Source organism: Acinonyx jubatus, chromosome D3 (genome assembly GCF_027475565.1).
Source record: "Acinonyx jubatus isolate Ajub_Pintada_27869175 chromosome D3, VMU_Ajub_asm_v1.0, whole genome shotgun sequence".
NCBI lineage: Eukaryota > Metazoa > Chordata > Mammalia > Carnivora > Felidae > Acinonyx > Acinonyx jubatus.
In genome coordinates, this window is record NC_069392.1 from 82,430,382 (window position 1) to 82,453,310 (window position 22,929).

General features: G+C 43.6%; 2 protein-coding genes across 2 annotated transcripts; both read right to left on the bottom strand.

Moving 5' to 3' along the window:
* Positions 1-12,277: 12,277 nt before the first annotated feature.
* DSEL (dermatan sulfate epimerase like) lies at positions 12,278-20,649 on the bottom strand. Its single transcript, XM_053205941.1, has one exon. The coding sequence runs from the start codon at positions 19,904-19,906 to the stop codon at positions 16,268-16,270; it is 3,639 nt and encodes a 1,212-aa protein (XP_053061916.1). The 5' UTR covers positions 19,907-20,649; the 3' UTR covers positions 12,278-16,267.
* Positions 20,413-22,425, bottom strand: LOC113592422 (translation initiation factor IF-2-like). Its single transcript, XM_015083186.3, has 2 exons — positions 21,620-22,425; positions 20,413-20,785 (listed from the first exon to the last, which is right to left on the bottom strand). Exons 1-2 carry the CDS (start codon positions 22,423-22,425, stop codon positions 20,656-20,658), a joined length of 936 nt encoding a protein of 311 aa, XP_014938672.2. The 3' UTR covers positions 20,413-20,655.
* Positions 22,426-22,929: the final 504 nt, after the last annotated feature.

The following is a 22,929-nucleotide window of genomic DNA, read 5'->3' on the forward strand; positions in this document are numbered from 1 at the left end:
TACCGAAGAAATTAGCAACCAGGTCAATAGTTGGAATTAACATTACTGGGTCTACCTTTACCTTTATTAATTGAAAATCGAATTCCAGTTTGATCCCCGTTCAGATCACTTTACCTTTATAAACCTGAAAGTATAAGGACACAGTTAAATGTTAATAGCAGCTGTCTCCAGATATATATCCGTGGGTGTTCTTTAAATTTTTCTGTTCTCAAAACTTTCTTTAAAAAATGTATTCTGTTTTATCAGAACTCCTCCTCTGTGATCATACTTTGTTAAGAATAAGGAATATCACTCTTAAAAGGTGCTGAAAATGAGGGCAAGGGTGAGATAAAGACAAACATTTTTCATAAATTCTAGAAAGACAGAACCAGGCAGAAAAACTCTGATATGTAAAGGTGGGACAGACAGCATCAGGTGGAACAGAAGTGGGGTGGCCGTGGAAGCTATCGTTCCGGGCAGAGATCCCTGAAGGATCAGAGTCAGATGAGAAGGAGAAAGGAAATTGAGATACAGGTGATCCTCGGTATTTGCAGATTCAGTCTTTGCAAACTTGCCTCTCTTAAAACTTACTTGTTACCCCTCTCCCCAATTAATGATCATGACACATGTCATTTGCAGATATGCACAGAGTGGCAAGAAATCTAAGTTGCCTGCCTCAAGTGTGCCCAGTGGAGGTTCAACAAGGTGGGGGTGGGGGGGTTCTGCCTTGTTTCAGCTCCCTTACTGTAAACAAGTGTGCTCTTCAGGGTCAGTTTCATGACATAGTTTTCACATCTGTGGGGCTGTGGGTTGGTGACCTTTAAAGAATAGTGAAAGAAGTGCCCTCTCGTGTTTCGAGACACAAAAAGGCTGCGTTGTACCTCTCAGAGAAAGTGAGTTCAGATAAACTTTGTTATAGAACTGTTGACTATGACTTCAATGTTGATAATGAATTATTGATGTGTATTAAATAAGGTATCTTTAAACAGAAATACACATAACACAAGGTTATGGATTGGTTAGCAAAAACATAGGGACCAGAAGACCAAAGGAACATAAATAAACTTGTATTTTCCCGTAGGAGCAATGGGGCCGTATTCACTAATTCAGTGTTTGTGTTGAGTTTAGAAAATAAAATATATAAAATAAACAAGAAACTACTCTAATTATAATGGTGATTGTCTGCTTAATACAATAGATCTCAGTCTGGGCTACCCAATGGAATCCCTGGAGGGAGAACATTTTTTCAATACAGATACCTTGAACCATTCCAGGCCGCGGGAAAAAGAATCTGGGATGTGAAAGCCTCTGCACAGATATGTTTCTAAGTGTTCTCAAGTAATTCCAGAAATTTGTATTTTCTACCAAAATTATAGCTTGTAAAAGTGGAAGGCGTTGGATGGAAGTCCCCTCATTTCTGAACTGAGCTCTCCTGGCCTTCATGGTTCATGACACCATCTTGGAAACGGCATGCACCCACTAAGGATGGTGAACTGGCATGCTACGAGCGGAAGAAACCGTGTCCCTTATTACCTCAGGGTTGCATTCACTGGCTGTTGGATTCTCTATCTATGGACCTTTCTTCCACAGGAGAAAAAGAAAGATGTGCGTCGTAAGCCCATTTTCTGTTATCTACAGCCAGAATCTCCCCAGCCTTCTACCTCATAGCTTCCTTACCATCACCTGCCTTGAGACCAGTATAATCGATCTCATGCAGTCAACCTCATTATGCCCGTTATGAACTGCTGCTCACTCCCCAAATACCAAGACAATGAAATCACCCCTCTTGGCTACACTCTAAAAGCAAGCGACATTGTTCAGAACTATTTCCAACCTTTCTCCAGCTCCCGATATCTTTGCAGTGTGCTCTCAGGACCTCAGCCAGTCAAAGCCTCCACATCCTCCACAACCCCAAGGCACATGCCTTTTCCTCTCTTGTCCCCACTCTAAGTTGGCTGACCCCAGAGGGTGTTTCTTCTTTTGAACTTGATTCAACTGTTGCCCATGCTTTCTTCTGTCTCCTCCCACCTGGTTGGAAGATACCTTAGATTTTACTATAAGCAGTAATTTCAATGTCTCAAGAATCTCGGTTCCAAAGATCTATCTCTTAAAGCCTTGCTTCTTACCTTACGGTGAGTGGGTCCCTGACAAAAGTCTATGGCACCACCAGAACCTAGGGTCCTCTGTAATGCTGTGTCCTAAGTCTCATATCCCCCTAAGCCTCTCTCCCTACAATCTATCCCCTGCACCCTACAATCTATCCCCTGCACACAACCTCACCTCACATTCTTTTATTGTGTCACCTCATGGTGCAATGGCCACATTCTGGTCAATCCAGTTTTCCAGTGTTTTCCACACTTGCAGGGGTGCAGCTGAACAAGGCTGGGAGAAACTATGTGTCTAAATGCAGAGTCATTCCCACCACGGGGGTCCTGAGGGCTACCGACGATATTGCAACCCTGCCCACCCCCCACTCTCTTTACCCTCTCATCTCCTGGATGACTACTCTATGGCTTCTTCTCTCACCTCCAGCCTCCAATACTTGCCCCCGCCATGCATTCTCAGCCATCGATACCTATTTCACAAAGAAAACAGAAGGAGCTACAGATAACTTGCATCATGGGTTCCAAGTGCTGTTCACCTAGGACTGTACACACAGCAAACTTACAAGAGTTAGTGTCAAAAAGAGACAAATTTTAGGCCAACAGGAATTGGGAAAATATTAAGGTAAACTTAAATAGGGAAAAAAAACATAGACACAAAGAAACCTTTGACAGCTTGATGGAATAGAAAGGAAGAACAAAAAAAGCAAATACATGGATAAGTGTAAATAAATGCTGGGTATGGAAAAGAGTAATATTTACTTTTCATTTTTCTATAAGCCTCAAAATAATACAAATAAGATGCATTGCTTCTAAACCAGTAAAAAGGAGGGAAGGACAAAAATTTCAAAATAATTTAAGAAGGAAGAAAATGAAGGGGCACCTGGGTGGCTCGGTCAGTTAAGCTTTGGACTCCTGATTTCGGCTCAGGTCACGATCTCACGTGTGGTGAGGCTGATCCCCACTTCGAGCTCTGCACTAACAGTGAGGAACCTGCTTAGGATTCTCTCTGTTTCTCTCTTTCTCTGCCCCTCCCCTGCTCTCTCTCTCTCTCTCTCTCCAAATAAATAAATTATAATCTGTTTACAATGTATTTTGAAAACATGAGGCCAAAATTGTTTTAAAACATCAAGGCAAAAATTACATGATAGGCTAATACTTCGAGAAGAAGTTTGTTATCTACCATCAGCGAAAAAAATTGTTTGGCCAAAAGTGATGCTCAAAAAAAGACAGTCACTACATGAAGGCTCTATTCATGAAATTTACAACAAGTACTGTGTATAACATGCATATATCCCTTTAATGACATAAAGCTTTTACAGGAATTGAAAGATTAGGAAAAACTCATATGGATACACGTTTTGAATAAGGGAATTATCAGGCTAGAGCCAGCAGATTTTCAGAACCTCATACCCAACAAGTGAAGAGTATCCACTGTTTATACAACACACAGAGCATTTATAAACATGTCCCAGACGCCAGCCCATATCCATCCAGAGGGCCTTACGTTTGACAAAATTGCCGCCATATAGCTCGCAGCTTTAGTTTCTGACTTCAACGTACAGAAGATAAAAACTGACAGCAAGATATAACTTAGAGAAGCCCTGTAAATACAGGAATACTCATGGTCATATAAGAGATCACACTGGAATTCAGAAAATATTTAGAGGGCATAAGGGGGAAACTACATATTAAACTGCGTGCATACGATGAATATGATTTTACAGTTAACTTGGTGGCCTTAAATTAACATAATAAAAAGAATAAATATTTTTAAATGAGCGTAAAAAACAAAACAACAACACCTCCTGACATCCAGAAGCTGGCCCGTTGCCATCAGTGAGGTGCGGTGTCCTCCTGTTGACCATAAATCATTTCAAAGAACAAAGCAACGCTGTGACTACAATGGGCCAAGACAAAAACAGGACAGCTCCACAACTGTGTCTGGACACAGAAAAAAACACGAATATTTCCCAGCTACGGAATCCTACACGCATCCCTCTCATCGTATAGGGGTGATGGCCACTCCTTTATCAATTACAGATTTAGCCTCTCTCTAATTTTCCCTCCTTCTAGATAAGATTGCTCCAGATACCCAATCATAGAATTACCCTATTTCCTGACAGCGGCTAATTTAGAGCCAAGTAACACTATTTCTATCCTTTTTACTGTAATAAACATGAAATCTTGTTTGTTCCTGATGGTTTTTTGGGTGGTGGGCATCGACCAAAAAATAACAGGCCGTACGATTAAAGATACAAAACACAACAACAGCAAATTAGAGAAAAAAAATAAAATAGGATAAAGGAAATATGTAAATCAAAAGCCAATATATAATATCAAATAAACAGAAAATAGTCAGAAGAACAATAACAACCAAAAGTTAGTCTTTTAAAGGACTTTTATGAAAGGAAAACCCTGATCAAGGAACAAAAAGAAATAAGGCACACGCACTAGGCATGGGAAAAATTTGTGTGAGGGGTGGATGATTAGAGAGAGGCAGTAGAATACATTTTGAACAAATTTAGGTCAATACATGTGAAGGTTTAAAACAAAAGGACAAAGTCTTTTGGCCAAAATAGGCTTTAAAATAAACACATGACCTAAATAGAATAAGCCAATAATATCAAATACAATTGTATACATAGCTAAAAGGTTTCTAGAAAGAAAGCACAATGACCAGTTGGTTTTACAAATGAGTTTTAACAAATATGCTTAGTATTAGATCGTTTGAATCTTATGCAAACTCTTCTGGAGAATATAAAAATAGAACATCCTCAATTTATTTTCTGTGACAAGTAAATTGACTTCAAAATTAGACAAGTACACTATAAGGAAATCACAATTACAAGTGTTGATGTCAACATCTTAAATTCAATATTATCCAACTCAATTCAGCAACATATAGAAATAAAAGGAATCATTCCTAGGCTGGTTTTATTCCAGCAAGTCAAGTGTGGTTTAATCTCAAAAGGAAACAAAAAACAAAACACATGTTCACAAATTTGTCCTACATTAAGAGATAAAGGCAAAATAACATGTGGCTATCACAATAAATGGTGAGAAAGCATTGAATAAATCTCATCAGGCATTAGTGATAAAAAGTCATTTCTCAAACCAGGAACAGAAGGGAATACCACATAGTGATAAGGTGAATCTACTGGAAGACACACAGCATCCATTTGCTCAGTGGTGAACTGTAAAAGCACTCCATTTACATTAGAATAGTACAAGAACACTCACTACTAAATCCATTGGATATTTTCTAGGAGGCCCTAACATGTGCAGTAAGGACATTAAAAAGTCGTAAGATTAGAAGGAAGGGAATATAATTCTCAGTTACACATTATACAACCCCCTATGTAAGTACAATTAACAGATAAATCATTAAATTAATAGGAGGATTTGATAAGTTCCCTGATACAATATAAATACACAAAAATCAACTGCTTTTCTATATACTGGCCTCAGTTAGAATTTATAATTAAAATATAAATATCACCCGCTCTAATAATAATATATAAAGTGCTCAGACTTAAATCTATCAAAAGATTAACAAATGTATTCTATAAAGGAGAAATATCATGCTCCGGAAAGAGACTAATTAACATACAGAGGTGAATTCTCCAATATTGACGTAACGCACTGATAATTAACGTGTATTGTTCTTTGTTTGTTTGCTTTGAGGAACTGTGCGAGTTAATTCTAAAATGCACATGGAGGGGAAAGAGAATAAAAAGACTTGTCTTGCCAGACTTCAAGGCTAACAAAAACACAACAGTAATTAAGACAGTGTGGTATTATCATTGGCGTAATCAAATTTGCCAGCAGAACAAAGAAGCGAGCTCAGATATAGACTCACACAAAACACAAGGACCCGGTATGTGGCAGAGGGGCATCGAAAGTTGGCGGAAAGGAAAGGTTATTCAATCTTTTCCGTCTGGGACAGCAGATTATTTACACAGGGGGAAAAAAAAGAAAACAATTCTTGGAATAAGACAAAATCTGTGACAAATGGACTCTAAAATGGAGCCCAATTATCACAACTCCTGGTGTCCACGTTCTGTGCAATCCCTTTCCTTTGGCTGTGGGTGGGGCCTGCGACTTGCTTCTAACCACAACTGATTAGGTGTCTCTTGTTTGATTAGGCTACATTGCTAGCACTTTTCCTATTAATTCTGTCTCATCCTGTCCTTCCTGAGGTGAACTCACATTTGGATAACTCCATCTGGCACATGATTGAGGATGGGCTCCGGCCAACAGGCAGAAAAGAACTGAGGCTTTCAGTCTGACTCTTGCTCAGAAGCACAGGAGCTCAGGTGAGCCTCAGATGAGAGCCCAGTCCTAGGCAGCCCCCCCCCCCCGGATGGCAGCTTTGTGAAAAACCCCGATTCCTGGATTCCTGACCCAGTAAAGCCACGCCTGGATTCCTGACCCACAGAAACCATGAGATGAGAATGTGTTGTCTTAAGCCATTATGTTTGTGAGAGTATTGTTTTACAGCAATAGATCGTGACAAAAAAAATGTAAAATGCTCAAAATAGAGAACATTTTCTGTGCTAAGGCCTTGGAGAAGATTCTTTAACACGATGCAGAGACAGTATAAATAACAAAGGAAAAAACACCGACGTATTCGCTCACATTCAAATGAGGAACACCTGTGTATCAAAATACATCACAAAAGTGACAGTCCAAGGACCACGAAAATATACACTGAAAAGTTATTGACAACACATACGACCAAAAAAGGGTTAGTATTGTTAATATATGGTAAACTTCAATGAATCAATAAGAAAAAAAGAAAGAACTCAATAGAAATATGGATGAAAGAGAGGAATATGGATTTCATTTCACAAAAGAAACACAAATGGAAATAGTAAAGAGTACTACGTGTGTGCGTGTGTGTGTGCACATATACACCAGGGTGTATATGCTGTATGTCCTTAATATTCGAAAGCCTGCAGATAAAGACAAAAATGTGACACCCTTCACTTCCATCTTTGTCTTTCCACATCCAGGAAAAAAAACAAATGTGACTTCCTTACCCCAGCAGAGAGGAAAATATTTTAAAAGTCTGAAAATGTGAGGTCTAGGGGAAAATTTGGAGCGACAGAAACTTTTCCATAGTGGCTGGAGGGTCAATTTGTACAATCTAGAAAATAATAACTTGGCATCATCTTGATGTTGAAGATATGCTTTCAGTCTTACACACACACACCACACACGCATGCACACACCAGAAAGGAAGTTGGAATGGGGGTGTGGAAAGGTTCTAGGTACAAACAAAACACAGTAACAAAATTCTTACAATGGGGACTTGAAAGAACATATCCAACTTTTACATGCGATGTCTGAATTTTCACAAATTAGGTAGATTTCCCAAATCCAGCAGGATAAAAGATAAAACATGGCAAGTTCAGATAATGGTATCCTCATACGATGGGACACTACCACGTTGAAAATAAGTGATCTCCACCTACAAACATCCATAGGCATTAGATAAACAAAATTTTGAGTAAAGAAAAGCAAGTTGCACAAAAATATACACAGTATGTCATTGTTTAGATAATGTTTGAAACCATGAAAAAATATACATGATGTTGAAGGATAAACACATGTGTGGAACTGTAAAGAAAAGCAAGGAAATAGTAAACACAAACCCAGGATAGATGTTCCCTCCGGGATCATTGTTGGGAGCAGGAGGATGTAATAATGGAAGGTTAGATGGAAGGCTTAACTACCAGTAGTAATTATGGATGATGGGTACACTCTTGCTCATTTTATTAATTTCTTTTTTTTAAGTTTACTTATTTTGAGACAGACAGCGAAAGAGCATGCACGGACACGGGCAAGGGAGGGAAGAGAGAGAGGGAGGGAGAGAATCCCAAGCAGGTTCCACACTGTCAGTGCAGAGCCTGACACAGGACTCGATCTCACCAACGATGGGATCATGACCTGAGCTGAAATCCAGAATTGGATGCTTAACCACCTGAACTACCCAGGTGCCCGTTATTAAACTTTCTTGTATCACATATGCTTTGTAGAGTATGTGAATATAGAATTCCTCACTCTTAAGCTCCAGCTCTGGCCACAGAAACTTGTCAATATCATAGAGGACAGCTCTGACTTCCACATAGGGTCATCACAACTTTTCAGTGTCAACATATTAGTGTAACCTAATTTGCATATCCGCAATACCTACAATTTGAGTTGTGGGAGAAATGGAGCCATCATACGCAGGGATCAACACAATAGTGTCTTCTAATTTGCATAGAGTGAACCATATCACAAAACCCATCACAAAACCAGATTTCCTGTCTATCAGTGGTATGAACCCTACTATCATAAGTCACCCAGGGCTCTTGGATCCAACCCAGAGGTACTTTCTTTTTTGCACTCGTTGCTGAGGAAGGTGGAGTTTCTGGCTGGAGGTGCTGGAATTTGTTCCTGGGTCTTTAATACACAGTCATGGAAGAGAGAAAGCATCCAAAGCTACAGAGCAGAAACCAGAGGATAAGACACTATAGAATTTTACTCCAACTCAAAGAATATGTGTGAATGACACGTGATTTCACAGAAAAGAAAAGATTCTATACAGATCTGATCGTTGTATATTTATGTCATCTTTGCTACGTCTGGTGTTACGGTGAGTAATCATCACATATGTAATTTGGATATGCTATACCTCCAACTGGTTTCTACTTCTTCCACCGTAGCTAGTGGGGTAAATGCAGTGTTCACACATAGTCTTGCACACCGCAGCTTTCACGTTCATCTCATAATAAATAAGTGGAAAAAAACAAAATAGAAAAACGACAATGGTTACAATATAGAATTAACACGTCAATTGTAGACTTGTGACTGTACACGTTTGTGCGACTCGATTGATCTATTAACTACTGCACTAAAATAGATGACACCTTAAATACTAAACCACAATGTAAAAGACCAGAGAATTGTAGGGGATCCCAAAGAGGAAACGAGTACCGCTCTATTATGCTTTCACATGTGACTTTATTTAATCCATGCATCGACGCTAGGGGAGGTTTACAGAGAGGGAAATGGAGACTTAAAATGAAGAAAGGCGCCCAAGCCCTCACAGCTGTTCAGCATCTACTGACCTAGCGCTTTGTGTTCAGTTTTGTTTTCATTTCAAAGCTCGTCTAATACATAAAAGTGTTACAGAAATGTAACATGGTAACAGAAATGGCTCCCTTCAAACCAACGAAGCCAGGAAATGGGGGGGGGGGGAAGGTACAAAGAAGGCCGGTGAAAGTCCCACAGGGGTCTTCTGTTAGTTATTCCCAGAAAACCTCATGCCTCTTGTAGGGAGGAAACTCAGCCAAGTTGTGTGTGTGTTCAAGCACGCACTTTCTACTCGTGTGTTCCACAGTGGGCGATTTTTGATAGCTTTAGAGATCATTCTATAAACAGTGTTGGGTAGAAGATAAGAGTAATAACTGAATGTATGTACAATTTGGTTTATTTTGGGAAGTGTGAAGAAAGAACCTCCTGCGTTGGTACTCATAAGCCCCCTGTAAGCGTGCTGTGCACGGTTAGCACTGAATTAGCCACAGAGTGCAGGTTGATGTCTTAAAATGAGGATTAAGACCACCTATTTTGTGTAGGCCTGACTTCTGTTAACTGTATCCTTTACATGCATGTATCTTTTTCTGGGTATCTTATGAAAGCAATTTCATCACGTCTTGGTTGGAGTATCACGTGCCTCTACCTCCAAATAACCGCCCCTCCTTCAAAGTTTTTTTTTTGTGAAACACCACGTTAAGGCATCAAATTAAAAAGGCTTCATATGGTTAAAATAGCCATATTTTAAAATCCCATGTACTTTAAACAAATCTACAACAAAACTAATCTTTCGGAAGAAGGTGAAGGAATAAATGAATACATAATTACAACAATAAATAAATGCTAGAAAAACCAGGCTGTAGTCTTTCACCGTAGTGCAATAAGGGTTTAGAGCGTATTTGCATCCTGCAATAAATAAGGTAAGGAGCGTGTTATGCATTGTTCGTAGAGGGAGGCCAGATTTTATGCAGAGACTAGAGTGTTTATACTGCTCATGTTCTAAATGAGACCAGTGACAGTGATTGGGAGCTAAACTAGTTTCCAAAAAAAAGAATGTAGAGCATCGCAGATGTCACATGTGTGTGAAAGTCTGCTCCCTGAAACCACTAAGAACAATGCATAATCCCAAATTTGGAAATAGAGAGGAAGACAACATATGGGAGAACATCACATATCTCAGACATTTGAAAACCCGAAACACATAAGGAAAATTCAACGTCAGTGTTAATACACTTCCAAGAAAAATTACATTGGATCTTAAGAAAGTGCAATACAAAAATAGTTTAAACAAAACAGAAAGAACAATTGCAATGTACTACAGAAAAGATCTGCTCAAATTACAATTTATATTTTTTTCTCAAGTTTGAACCACAATAAGATTTCAAAGAGAGTTTTCAATCGTTCAGAGAATGATGAACGCAATTGTTACAGGAGCCACTCTCCTTGGGCACCTTGCTTTCTGTGCTCCAACTTCCTCCCACCCCTCCCTCCCTCTTTGGCTCCCTCCCTCCCTTCTTCCCTCCCTTCCTTCCCCTCTTTCCCTCCCTTCCTGCTGGTATTATTTACACGGTGGAGAAAAGACCAGATTTTTTTTTCTTTTTCCTAAAATGAATTCTACTTGAATACATTTGGTTGTTAGTCACAGATTTGACAAGAGGTTTCACTTCCACTTGGTGCAGGCGCCTTTGAACTGGAATAGCTGTGAAATGCAAAATAAGAATGTTTCTTTCTAGTCCCCGCTAGACTGCCAGCTCCATAGGTTTCGTTCACCACCGCATTCCCATTACTGAGAGCTGTGCCTGGCAACGTGGGTCTGGAGGTTCTCGAGAGGAGGGAGAGGAAAAATGCAACTGGCCAGCGGGACTCTGCATGGAACACACAGCCCTATCTTTCTTCCTGTCATTACTAGCAACGATCTACAGGAGCGAGTGCACACACACACACACACACACACACACACACAACCGGTCAGACCACACTCCCACATCCTTTCCCCTTCAGAGTTGCTCGTGATATTCACCTGTAGACCAAACTACTTTGTCCTAAACGTGTTGGGGTAGTTGAGCCCGTGAGAGCGGAGAGAGCACAAGTGTTGGTTTTCTTTTATTTGCGCTACTTTTTTGGAAAAGGCTGCTCTTTAATGGGATTTATGACACCTAGAGCCAAAACCTAGTTCGGAAAAAAACGGGGGGGGGGGATCTCTCTCCAAGTTTACCAACCACAACTTCCTCTGACTCAGTAAACGGCTCCCTTTCCTCACATCCACCACTGAAGAAATAAACCAATCGTGTCCATGCCAGGACAGACAACACTGTTTGGTGTCTTTCCTCCGGTGACAATCCCTACCTGGCACCTGCCCCTCTACTGCTTTTTCTTCCCGATGAATTCCTATTAGCTTTGCAGTCTGGAAACACTGCTCATTCCTCACACAGCAGGGCCATCGTCAACCAAGTTTTGTATTCTTACCTCACGCTAGTCAATATCTCGATAGTAGATACCCAAAAATAGGGTGAATAAATGAACTGATGAATCGTTAAGTCCACTGAAAACTCCTTTACAAAAATGTATTTCCCACGGAGATAATAGGGGTTTCGAATTTACCTGTAAAATAAGTACCATATACAGTTGCGAGGATTTTAACAAGACATGTGAAAACCTTACGGTCCAACGTGTAGCACATCAGAGACTAATTCACTATAGAGCCTTCTCTTCCGTGCCAATTCTGTGCACCACAGACTCGAGAATGTCTCGAGCAACCTTCTTATGAGCGGTATCACACAGCACGAAGATCTCAGCCACGGCAGTGGGGGCGGATGCAGGGCACAGGTGCATAGTACCGAGATATGCTTGCCATTCAGCAAGTGGGATGACGTACGCAGCCGAGTGACACGAGTCCAAGCCAGAGACAGGGCCAGGATTGAGTTAGGGGAGAGGGGACAAGCGTGTCACTGAAGGGTGCAAGTTTCGCAGCTGAAATAATGAGGCTGCGTGTCCCTATTCAATGCGTCTCCCGTTTCCCAGCCCCTGCCTTCTCAGCCCCACATAAAATCCTCACGGTTCCCCAAAGATCTCAAGAGAGCTATTACAAAATTATCCCAACCAGAGCCAAGTTGCTTTTAGCTTTTTATTTATTAACAGTGGAGTCCTGTTATACATACTGTTTCAATAATTCTGTTTATGATCTTCAGTCTATCTTTTCTTCACCGAGGAACTGGGTAAGTGTGAAAGAAAAACAAAACAAAACAAAAGGTCTGGAAGCCTTAGCTGAATCTGTCTTTGGAAACAGAATTAAACATGTATACGTTACTTGGACTCCATAGAACCTAAGCTCCTATAAATTACAGCTCAAGCATCTACACGCGAAGTAGCGAATGTTAGGATCTGCTGTGTCAAGTTCCTATCATCCTTTGTGCAAACATCAGTCATTTAGTTCTTGCAATATTATTTGGAGTTTTCTGCCAACATGAAGGGAAATCAAGATACTAGTGACGTAATGGGAAAAACTGCCACAGCAGCCATTTTTTGATGTCTTAGACATACTTTAGTCAACATTTACATAAGCAGTAAACAGCCCACATATGAAATTCCTTGATGTATCCTGTTAGGCATCCTTACCTCTGAACTTGGTACTACATACTGCCTCCTATTTACGTTTCTGCTAAAGAAATCAATGAATATTTTACTAATTATCATCAGTTAATCAAGCCAGTGGAACGTAGTGATGTTAAAACCATTGCTAACGTCTACTCCCAGATAATTGGATAGACTTCACATTATCGAGAATGGCTAGGATCTTTGGCGAGGCACCCACAAGGGCTGGTAAAGAACGCTAATCCAGTCAGTGGTACAGGGGTAACATGTTTAAGATGCGCTGGTGTGTGTGGAGGGGAGGTTCTTCTACAAATATGCTTGCTGAGGGCTCTGTGGCAAGTCCCCGGCCGTGACTCAGAGTTTAACACCTTGTTCTCGCCAGGCATTTACTAATTCCCTGTTGGTTTAAAGAGACAGCTGATCAAATGTCTAATATTTGGGGTCTAGACCTAATGTGCATGCATTCTTGTCATTTGCTTTCAACTTGCACCTCTCTAGGTTTCTATCAATTAATTTTAAGCATAGTCACAAATTTATCTTCCTTTTCTTGAAGAGTCTCCCAGTTCCTAGCCTCTCCAGACTTTGATAACAAGAAGCTCAATTCCAGACATGGCCTTTTTCATCCTAAGTGACTAATCTGCATTTCAAACTCTCCAGAACCCTATTACTACTACTGGGTTTGTTACTTTTGCCAGCAAAATTAAGTCTTTTTTTTAAATTTCAAGACTTAAATTTCATTTTAATAACAGCTTTTATCCCAATTAGGCCTATGTTTGCAGAAGTTAACAAAGAAAGGGGTTAATCTTACCGAGAGGACAGGTATTTCCTTTAGAAGTGTCACGTAGTGACAATCATCCCCGTAATTATTTTCCAGATGGTAAGAATAAACTTAGATGTGGAGGCTATCCAGATTTATCTAGGCTAACACCCTAAGGACGCAAGACCAGCACGTCCTGGGAGTTAACCACCTTAGGAATTGCAATTATACGGCGGGGGGCCCCAAGCATGAACACATGTGTGCACGTCCAATGGCCGGGTCGTCCCTCACCCCTCACACTCCTCACAGGGGAATCCGCAAATAGAAATCTCCTCCGGCAAACTCTCCCTTGGGGTGGGAGTGGGTGAGGACAGTGACAGGAAAAGTTCACCTTGGCATTGCTATGTGGCGGTGAAAGTTAGGACACTGTAAAGATCATTGTAGTAAGTATGTCCCTTTCTGGGGCGCCTGGGTGGCTCAGTCAGCCAAGTGTCGGACTTTGGCTCAGGTCATGATCTCTGATCTCACAGTCCGTGAGTTCGAGCCCCGCATCGGGCTCTGTGCTGACAGCTCTGAGCCCGGAGCCTGCTTCGGATTCTGTCTCCTTCTTCTCTCTGCCCCTCCCCCACTTGCACTCTGTCTCTCTGAAATATAAACAAACACTGGGGAAAAAAACAAAATAAAATATGTCCCTTTCTTTAGTTATCAAGAACACGTTCCCATATCCACTCACAGAACCAGTCTTTTTCATTTTCCCCATCTCTCCCGATTCCCTGCACATCTTCAACCTGGTTCTTCAACCTGGTTCCCCCTGCTGCCCATGGGGGTGTTTCCACCAGGTTCAGAGGCAGTGGTACAGCTTCTGCTTTCTTCTGTGACCTGCATGCATTTGTAATTCTTACCCTGATCAGACCTGCTATTACGGGCCACCCAAAGCCTTTTCCCTGGATCTGATCTGACATCACATGTCCCGGGAACTGACGGGAGACACATAGGCTACGACCAACGACGGAACGAGTGCTGTCACCCGCGCGGCAGTGTTACATGCTCGTTGCTGTTCCTGAGATAGGAAGAGTAACCTCCCTGGAGAATGCCTGTGCAGACTCAGGTCTTTGGCTGCCCTCTCCACTTATATTAATATGATTTTCGTTCACTTTGACATTGGAGCGAGAAAGCAGCGAGCGATGGGAAGGAAGTACATGGGGAGGGGGGAGGAACGGTCTGTGTTCACACTCTAATGGAAGAAAACTGACAGGCCACTTAGGGTTGGCTGGGCTGTAACATATCCACAGCCTCATCACTCCGGAGGCACATTCTGACATAATAACAAACGACTGAGAAGGAACCGCTTTTATCTAGGTCAGAATGACAGACCCCCGAGTGCTCGAGAGCTTGGGGGAACCACAGTCTGAAACGTCAGGAAGACAGCGATCTGCACAGAGATTTTCTTTCATCAGGGCTGGGTGCTGCCTAATGGTTTTCATCCAACGCGTTGTAATCACTCCACGGGCTTATAATGGCATGGCGTTTTGATTTCGGGGCCTACCAAAATAAAATGAACCACATCTCATGACGACTACATTTATAATAAGATGCAGATGGTAAAGGAAACAGATGCCTCTGACATCATCTCCCATTTGCCTTCAACCTTTGCAGACACTGGCAGTCTGTAAACTCATTCAAAGGGATGCAAGAGAGTCAGGCAGGTTTCCAACTCATTTCCAGCCTAAAAAAAAAAAAAAACCACGGGCAGCATGGGCATGGCTTTGAGTCGTACAGTGATCGTTCCACAAAAAGAAATCTGATTCTAAGTCTGTGTCGGGCTTTAACACAAAATGAATCGTCAGGGGGTGGGGGTGGGGGGAGTCCCCACAAACGTCCGGACTTCCACAATTAATAACCATCGCCTGGTTTGCATGACGGTGACAGAAAGGACAGTGGGAGTGGTGGGACGGGAACAGCTGTAGCTCCAAAGGAGGCAAAGAAGAGAAAAGAGAGCTTTAAACAGACAGCAAGTCTAAAATACTCTCCCAGCCCTTGGTACCCAGGTTGTTCAAAGACTGACTCCTTATTACTTCTGAATAAAAAACTTAAAGGAGGCTTTTCAGGTCACTGTTTCTGACCTCCAAAAAGAAAAAAAAAATGCTCATTCTGTATTTCCATCTGTATTTTCCAGAAGGAATCCTACAGTTATGATAGGAGGTTTCACCATTTCCCCAGTGATAGCACTGAACATTATACACAATTTTTTTTTTTTTTTTTTTTTTTTTGGTGCAAGATAAATGTGTTAGAAGATCTTTTAAAAAAGATAAGGAACTTTTGTAGTCCATCTTGAAAGCAAGAGATGCTTGGGCAAAGCAGCAATTGAAAGGCCTCTTGCAGGGTTTGAGGTTCCCATATAGATCAGCACAGTTACAGGTGAGGGAGAGAGTTCGACGAAAGCCCGGAAAATCTTCCTACCTCCCCTGCCCACCATCCCGTAACTTCCTCTGTGCCTCCGTAGCGGGAACATTGCAACAGAAAAAAAAAAAAAAGAAAACTTCAGAAACACAGGCAAGGAAAGCAGTGATGTAAAAATAAATCCCGCGAGGCCAAACATGGTGCCTATTTTTAAAATAATCTTTGTGCAAGTAACGAACGGAACACGCGCGCGCACGCACACACGTAGTACAAGAATAAACAAACTCTTCCAGTTCACGTCCACAAACCGCGTTGGCAAGTGTTAGTGCAAATGTCTGCTGACCTGCAGCGTTCAGTCCGTAAACTTTGGATATCCTAGACGCTCCATCAGTGTCCAGCAGATGTTCTCAATCAGCCTAATTTCATCTCTAGGCAAGTTTTGTTTCCAAACATTGGTGTTAGTTGGTGATATTTCCCCTTCATAGGGAAGATAGAAAAGGTTTGTGGAGGTGGCGAACAATATTTGGTTTAAACTAGCAGGAGACAAAGGTATTCCAAGAAAGGCAAAAATCCTTTCTGTGGTTTTCTGAGGAAAATGTACAATATCTTCAAACTTGATCAGCTGGTAGCTGGCGGGCAGCAAATCCGTATTTATTCTCAGCGCTGCTGCTGTGTTTGCGAGCCACAAATGAGACAACAGGGAGACTGCATTTGACTGGGATTTTGATAATTCTTTCCTCAATGATTCGTATTCGAGAGCGTAGCCTGAATTCAAGTTACATTTGCCTTTACCTCTCTCTATCTTAAACAGTTTAGCTAAGTGCTCTGGTACATTCTTCAAAGAGTAGAGACTGGGTTTGCTACTGTACAACATTGAATAGATCCATGCCCGAGGGTCCCTCACTATGTACAATGCCCTCATAGAAGCTCCTAAGACTTCTTGAAAAAAATGGAGCTTTAAGGTCCAGCTCCCGCTGCTTAAGCTGAGCACAGGACGTGCACTTGGGTAATAGACCAGGTGTCTCCTTAAAGCCCTAATATATTCAGCATCTCTATCAAAGGTGCCTTTCATTCTACTTCTTTGTTCGGGCAGAGACTCCCTCCTTTTCAGTTTTCTTTTTTTGTCCTTATTTGCTGTGAAGTATGGGGCCAGTTTACCCCGACTGGGTTCATGCAGATGGATGTTTTGCAAATGCAGTTTTGTGTCTTGAACTAAGGACTGCAACCAGCCGCGGAGTAAACGGAAATGCACACTGTGGATATCTGATGCCTTCCATTCACAGGCATCTACAAACGAGTCGATTTCAAATTCAGTTTCAGGAATATCAATGTAGGTTGTAGGAACTCTGATGTAGAGAAAATCACTACTGTTGAAAAAAAGTTGTTTGAGGATTTCAGCTCCTGAACCAGGAAGTGAGGTAACGACAACACTGGGAAGGTCAGTGTGGGGCCCTTCTGAAGACACAGGCTTCGGGCTGGCCTCGGCCTCCGTCCTTGCCCATTTTGCACAGATGGGCTGCGTGCAGGTGCTCCACACATCCAGAAGCTCAATAAACCACAAGGCAACAACAAGGACTAGGATCCACCGCATTAGCTTTCTAAAAGAAAGGTAAAACCGCCACTGAAAGGTTAAAATCACCAAGCTAATGCACAAAATCAACCCAACTGCTATGTTAAATTTAAATCCAAAGGGGAAAATAACCCTATCTTGTTTTATGGGCTTTGCTATCGCTTGGGTGCCCAAACCAAATCGGGTTATTTGGCCCTGATCAGCCACATTGGCAAAGCCACCAAAACCCAGGTAATCAAATCTTGTCTTCAGGTTGTGGTAGTCGGTTACAATGGACACAACATGTTCGGTATTATTGACGTTCAGAGAGATCTGAAGTCCAGAATTGGAATTATCAACAAATCTGCAGCTGGAAACATTGACATATGGCCCATAAAAGACATATGCGATTCTTGTGATTGTGGATTCCATCTGAAACGTAACATTAACAAATTGAGTCCACCGTTTCTTAAATTCAGCAGCTTGCTCTGCTTCTTGTATACTAGCAATGGGACTATTGCCATGATGATCAAACCAGAACATTCTGTAGTGTGCATCCCATACATCCATCATGGCGCCATTATACCTGTTCATAAACCTATAGGGGATGTACTTAAAATCAATGTCCAGATTATGAAAGAAGGCACTGACAGATTTTATTGGGGAACCGTCCTGCCTCTCAACGTGATCAACGACGAGCAACGTTTGAGAATTTAAGAGAAGCAGAGCACGATACACGCTTTTCAGCTTCATTGCTGAAGAGTAAGCAGACACTGCTTCCCCACTCACAAATAGCATTTCTCCATGTTGGGAGGCAGTAATGATTTCCCCCGCCGCGTCACCAACCTCCTCACCGGTCCACCTGAGCCACTGGCCACACTCTCCCAGCTGACCCTCCCAGGGCTGGTTACACTGGCTCGTAGGTGATGGAGCAAATACCAGCACATTGTTGAGGTGGCTCAGCTTGGGTCCGTAGAGAGCTTCCGAAACAAACACTTGTCCGTTTGGGGCAAAAGTGAATGAGTTCTGATCTGGATGTTCATGCCCTGGGTTAAAGCTTCTCCACCCGTCAATCCAGGAGTATGGCTGAAAGTGAACTATGTCGTACACGGCTCGGCCCCCCAGCTTCCCAGACTTAAAGGACACAAAGGTATTGGCCTGTGTGTTTGGCAAGCCAGCCCCATAAGTGACAACACCCCAGTTAGGGAACGTGTGCATTTTCGCAGTACCATACTCAGCAGGAGGCTGTGGGGTGAGCTGGGGATCGTACCAGATGTATTCGGTGTGAAGAGTACTCCACCTCTGGGCAGTGGAGGGGACCATTGGTCCATCTTTAGGTCGGTGCCTTCTAATTTGCTGAGCTAACCAATTTCCAGCTCCATTCTTTAAGATAAACTTATCCAAAAAAACTAACTGGCTCTCTGGACCATAAAACCAATTATAATTGGAATCTGCAATACCCACAGTTCGTTGGAAGCCTGGTAAGAGGGTGGCATAATAGAACCAAAAGTGCATCTTCAACCAGTTATTATCCAAGTTGTTGATACTGAAATGGCGCTGGGCTAGAAAAACGTACTGCGTGACTGATTTGGCCGTGTAGCTTCCATAGGCCACACCTTCATCCAAAGAACCATCGACAATATGATTCAAAAGGAACATCGTCTTTTCCATCACATCTACGACGACCTGTTTCCATATGTTTGCTTTAGATCCTTTCTCTACCCCGGTCACCAAAGCCCCGGTGAGTAATGCTATCATATTAGTAGCTTGGTGATTATGGAGAAGTTGTTTGCCCCACGAACGGACCTTGGAATACTCATACATCTCCTCGGTAACAGCCCCTATTTTTTCCAGGTATTTTTGTCTTCGATGGTCATCCAATAAGTTATATAAAAAGTCAAAGGCAGTGGCAAAACCCGTTAAGGAATGGCCGACAGGCACCTCATCCCCTGGTGCATTCTCCACTAGCCAGTCTTTGTAGCCAACCATCCTGTCCATGTATTCCAAGGCAAACTCAAAGGCAACTTTGTCTTCTGGGCACAACAAACAGTACAATGCTAAAGGAGGCAGATTGTTACCATAAATTTCATTCCACTTGGCAGCAAAATCGGCATGCTTGGGTGGAGGTAGGTAGTATGTGGGGTTGGACAGCATAACTGTTACTGCACTTCTGATAGCTCTAAACAGATGCAAATGGCTTGTATGAGACTTCTGTCTCATGGCCTGGATTTCTCCAGCACCGAAATACAAACTTGGATGAAGCATACTTTTCTTCAGCTTTTGATTGGGCTTGAAATCTTGTACTTTCTGTGTCTTAAACTGATCTACATCATCTGCGAAAACTGCCCAGTCAGAGTAATTGCTCACAGATTCCTCAAAAGTAGAGAAAGCAAACATCACTAATGCTAAAAACAAGACATGTCCTGTAAACATCAACGCCATGATCCATCGGGGAGCTCCCTTCCTTAGGCATACAGGTCACACACAGTGCTCAATGTGTTTCCCATCTGCTTAGTATAAAACATACATTTAAGGCCCCGAAAAAACAAAGACTGTAAATCATATATGCTGTGACATCCAGCTGACATTCGGTTCATTCAAAGCAAGCAGGTTGCCAAGAAGAGAAAACATACACTATCCGTCTGCCTGGCAGAGCTCTGCTTCCAATACAACTTCAAGGAATGTTACAACCTCTAATGTTTCCATATCGCACACCAAGCAGTGGTATAGTCAAACATACCATGAATTCAGGATTTACTTCCTTTCCGTAAATCTAACATGAGGAGTCAAAACACACATTGTAGGGGGAAAAAAAAAAGAATAATCACTCTGAAATCCAAATCAAGAAGTCGTTCCTAGGATGGGAAACCAATACTAGTGATCCCATCACCCACGCGTACGATGCGGGTGAGGGGTGTTTGCCCAAAGGAGTCGATGAACTACTGAAATTCTTGGAGTCGACTTGGTTGTTATTCCCTTCCGCTTTTTACACTTTTGCTTTGAGATTTCTTTCTTCTTCCATTTTTGGGAAAAGAACATCCTCAACAAGTGTGCAAAGTCCCACTTGGCTTTGAAAAACTCAAACTTTCTGCCCTCATTTCAAATCTGTCCTGTTCAGGCTTGCTCATCGCCTATTATGACCCAGAGAAAGTATTCTCATATCTTCTTTTATCAGCTTCATCCGTACAATTCTAAAAATCTAACCGCTTCAGCCACCTAGGTGCTTCTTTTCCAATCATGAAGTAGCCACCAACTGGGAAAGAAAACTCCCCTTTCACCGAGAGTGATGGTTCTTTTGCTCCTTTTTCATGACACTCCTTTCTGGGGGAAAAACACAAAAAAATGCTCTGAGGCTACAGATAGGCTAGGAGTGGACATGAACTGATGATTTAAATGTTCTACAACCCCTTGACAGAAATTGTAGCAAAGCCATAAAATCTGTCCTTGAATACAATCTCAGCTCAAGTGATTCTTTTCTCCCCCCCCCCCTTATACTTTTAAATGCACGTATTAGGCTAACAATGAATGGTGGCAGGTGACAAGCACCTACGGGATGTAACTTTCCTGCAGTATTTTAGCCGTGGCTTGCTGTACTCATTGGACACGTTTTAATTCAAGTGCAGTTAACACAAAGATGAGTCCTGCAATCATTCTTGTCCTTTGGGTGACAAGGGACTTTGTCCCTGGACAAAAAGCGAAAGTTGAAAGGACCTTTTTGGTTCCGGTTGAGGGGGTAGCTTTGACGGGATCAAAAGGTGCCTTTGTATGGGAAACTACCAAGAAATCACGTTTCTCCAAGGAGAAATCATATGCCCGTGAGTGGGAGCAAGAACGGCAGTCCTGCTCCAATCGCACCTGTAGCCTCGCCTTCCATCCTTTCAAGAGGCCACGAGAGGGAGCTCGCACCCAGACTTAAGGTGCAGCTTCGCCTCTGCCCGGCTCGGCTTTGGAAGAACCGAAGCAAGTTTCAGTCTTGGACAAGTCTCCTCTCCGTAGGAAACATTAACGCTAGAGTTTCCTGAACCGCCCCGCCTGTTGCATATTTTTCATTCGCCTCCTACCAACGTGCCGCCCGCCCCCACCCTCCGCTCCCCACCCTCGACCTCTGGCTGTGGTTTGGGGATAAGCGACCCTTAAATGGCCAAGTCCGCTTACCTTCGGCAGATGTGGACGGGGTCTCCCGGCAGCGCTGGGCCCCAACGAGGAGGTGGAGAGTTCGAGAAAACTGCTCCGCACAGGGGGCCCGGCCGCGCCGTCCCCCGCAGGGCTCCCCGCGCCCCGGGCACGGGGCCCCCCGCGCTCCTACAGGCTGCGGCCCCGCGCTGGTCCCCCGCCCAGCGCCGCGAGGACACGCCCGCCCTCGGGGAACGCCGGACGCTCCGGGCAGCCCCGCACCGCGGAAGGCAGATCCACGCGCGACGGGCACTCTCGCGGACCCCGAGTTCAGCGGAGCGCCGGCGTCCCCAGGCCGCGATGCAGCCGCGGCCGCCGTTCCTCCGTGCCAGCTCCGGCCGCGCGGCCCGGGGAAGGCGAGAGACGGCGACGCGGGCCGGGGGCGGGGCGGGAGCGAGACGGGGGCGGGGTCGGGGCGGGGCCTCAGGCCCGGGGAGGGCGTGCGATGGGGAGGCGAGCGCTGGGCGGGGCGGGAGCGAGACGGAGGCGGGGCCGGAGGCGGGGCCTCGGGACCGGGGCGGGAGAGGGACTGCGACGGGAGCCGGGGGCGGGGCGGGAACGGGACGGGGCGGGGCCTTAGAGCCAGTGGAGCCGCCGGGAGGAGATGGCGACCGAGCCTGCGGGGCGGGGGGCGTGGCGGGAACAAGGCTGGGGCGGGGGCGGGGGCGGGGGCGGGGCCTGGGCGGAGCTGAACGCCCCATCCCCGGTACCCTTCGCCGAGTTGGTGGGTTCTCCGGGCGCGAGAATTCCCGGCTGCGGCGGGCAATCTGAGCCGAGGAGGCGGACATTTAGAAGCGCAAGTGTCTGAAGACCTCGCCGTGCTGACTGGGTCCTGCTGATATTTACCCTCTGGTTTTCGGGGGGAGGACTGCTGTAACCGGGCTGCGGGTGGGAGGGAGACAGGACTTTCCGGGCAGGATTACAAATGACCTAGGAGAAGCAGGACCGGCGGGACAACGCTGTAGGATGTCAGGAATTAGCCTTAGGAAGAGCAGTGACTGAGGAGGGAAGGAATGAGAGGCAGCCAGCCTGAGGTTGCTGTCATTTAGAAAAGCAAAATCAATACGCCAGATTAATACGAGAATGACTTCGGGAGCACAGATGCTAAAGATCGGAGGAAAATAAAAAGGCTAATCGGTTTTATCGATTGAAATCATTTATCCGGCAGTATAAATATGAGACGGTGTGGGACAAACAAGTGGAACGAATCTCTTTCTCATTAAAGAAATGAAAACCGAAAATCAAGCAGAAGAGAGTGTGCCTCATTTCGTATGACACCTGTTTGCGATTCC

Bases quoted from the DNA above. Each gene is read 5' to 3' on its own strand.
- DSEL (XM_053205941.1), bottom strand. From the start codon at position 19,906: ATGGCGTTGATGTTTACAGGACATGTCTTGTTTTTAGCATTAGTGATG.
- LOC113592422 (XM_015083186.3), bottom strand. From the start codon at position 22,425: ATGTCCGCCTCCTCGGCTCAGATTGCCCGCCGCAGCCGGGAATTCTCG. The intron at 20,786-21,619 runs GTAAGCGGACTT...TTTTTCCCCCAG, and splicing joins CCCGTCCACATCTGCCGAAG to AAAGGAGTGTCATGAAAAAG.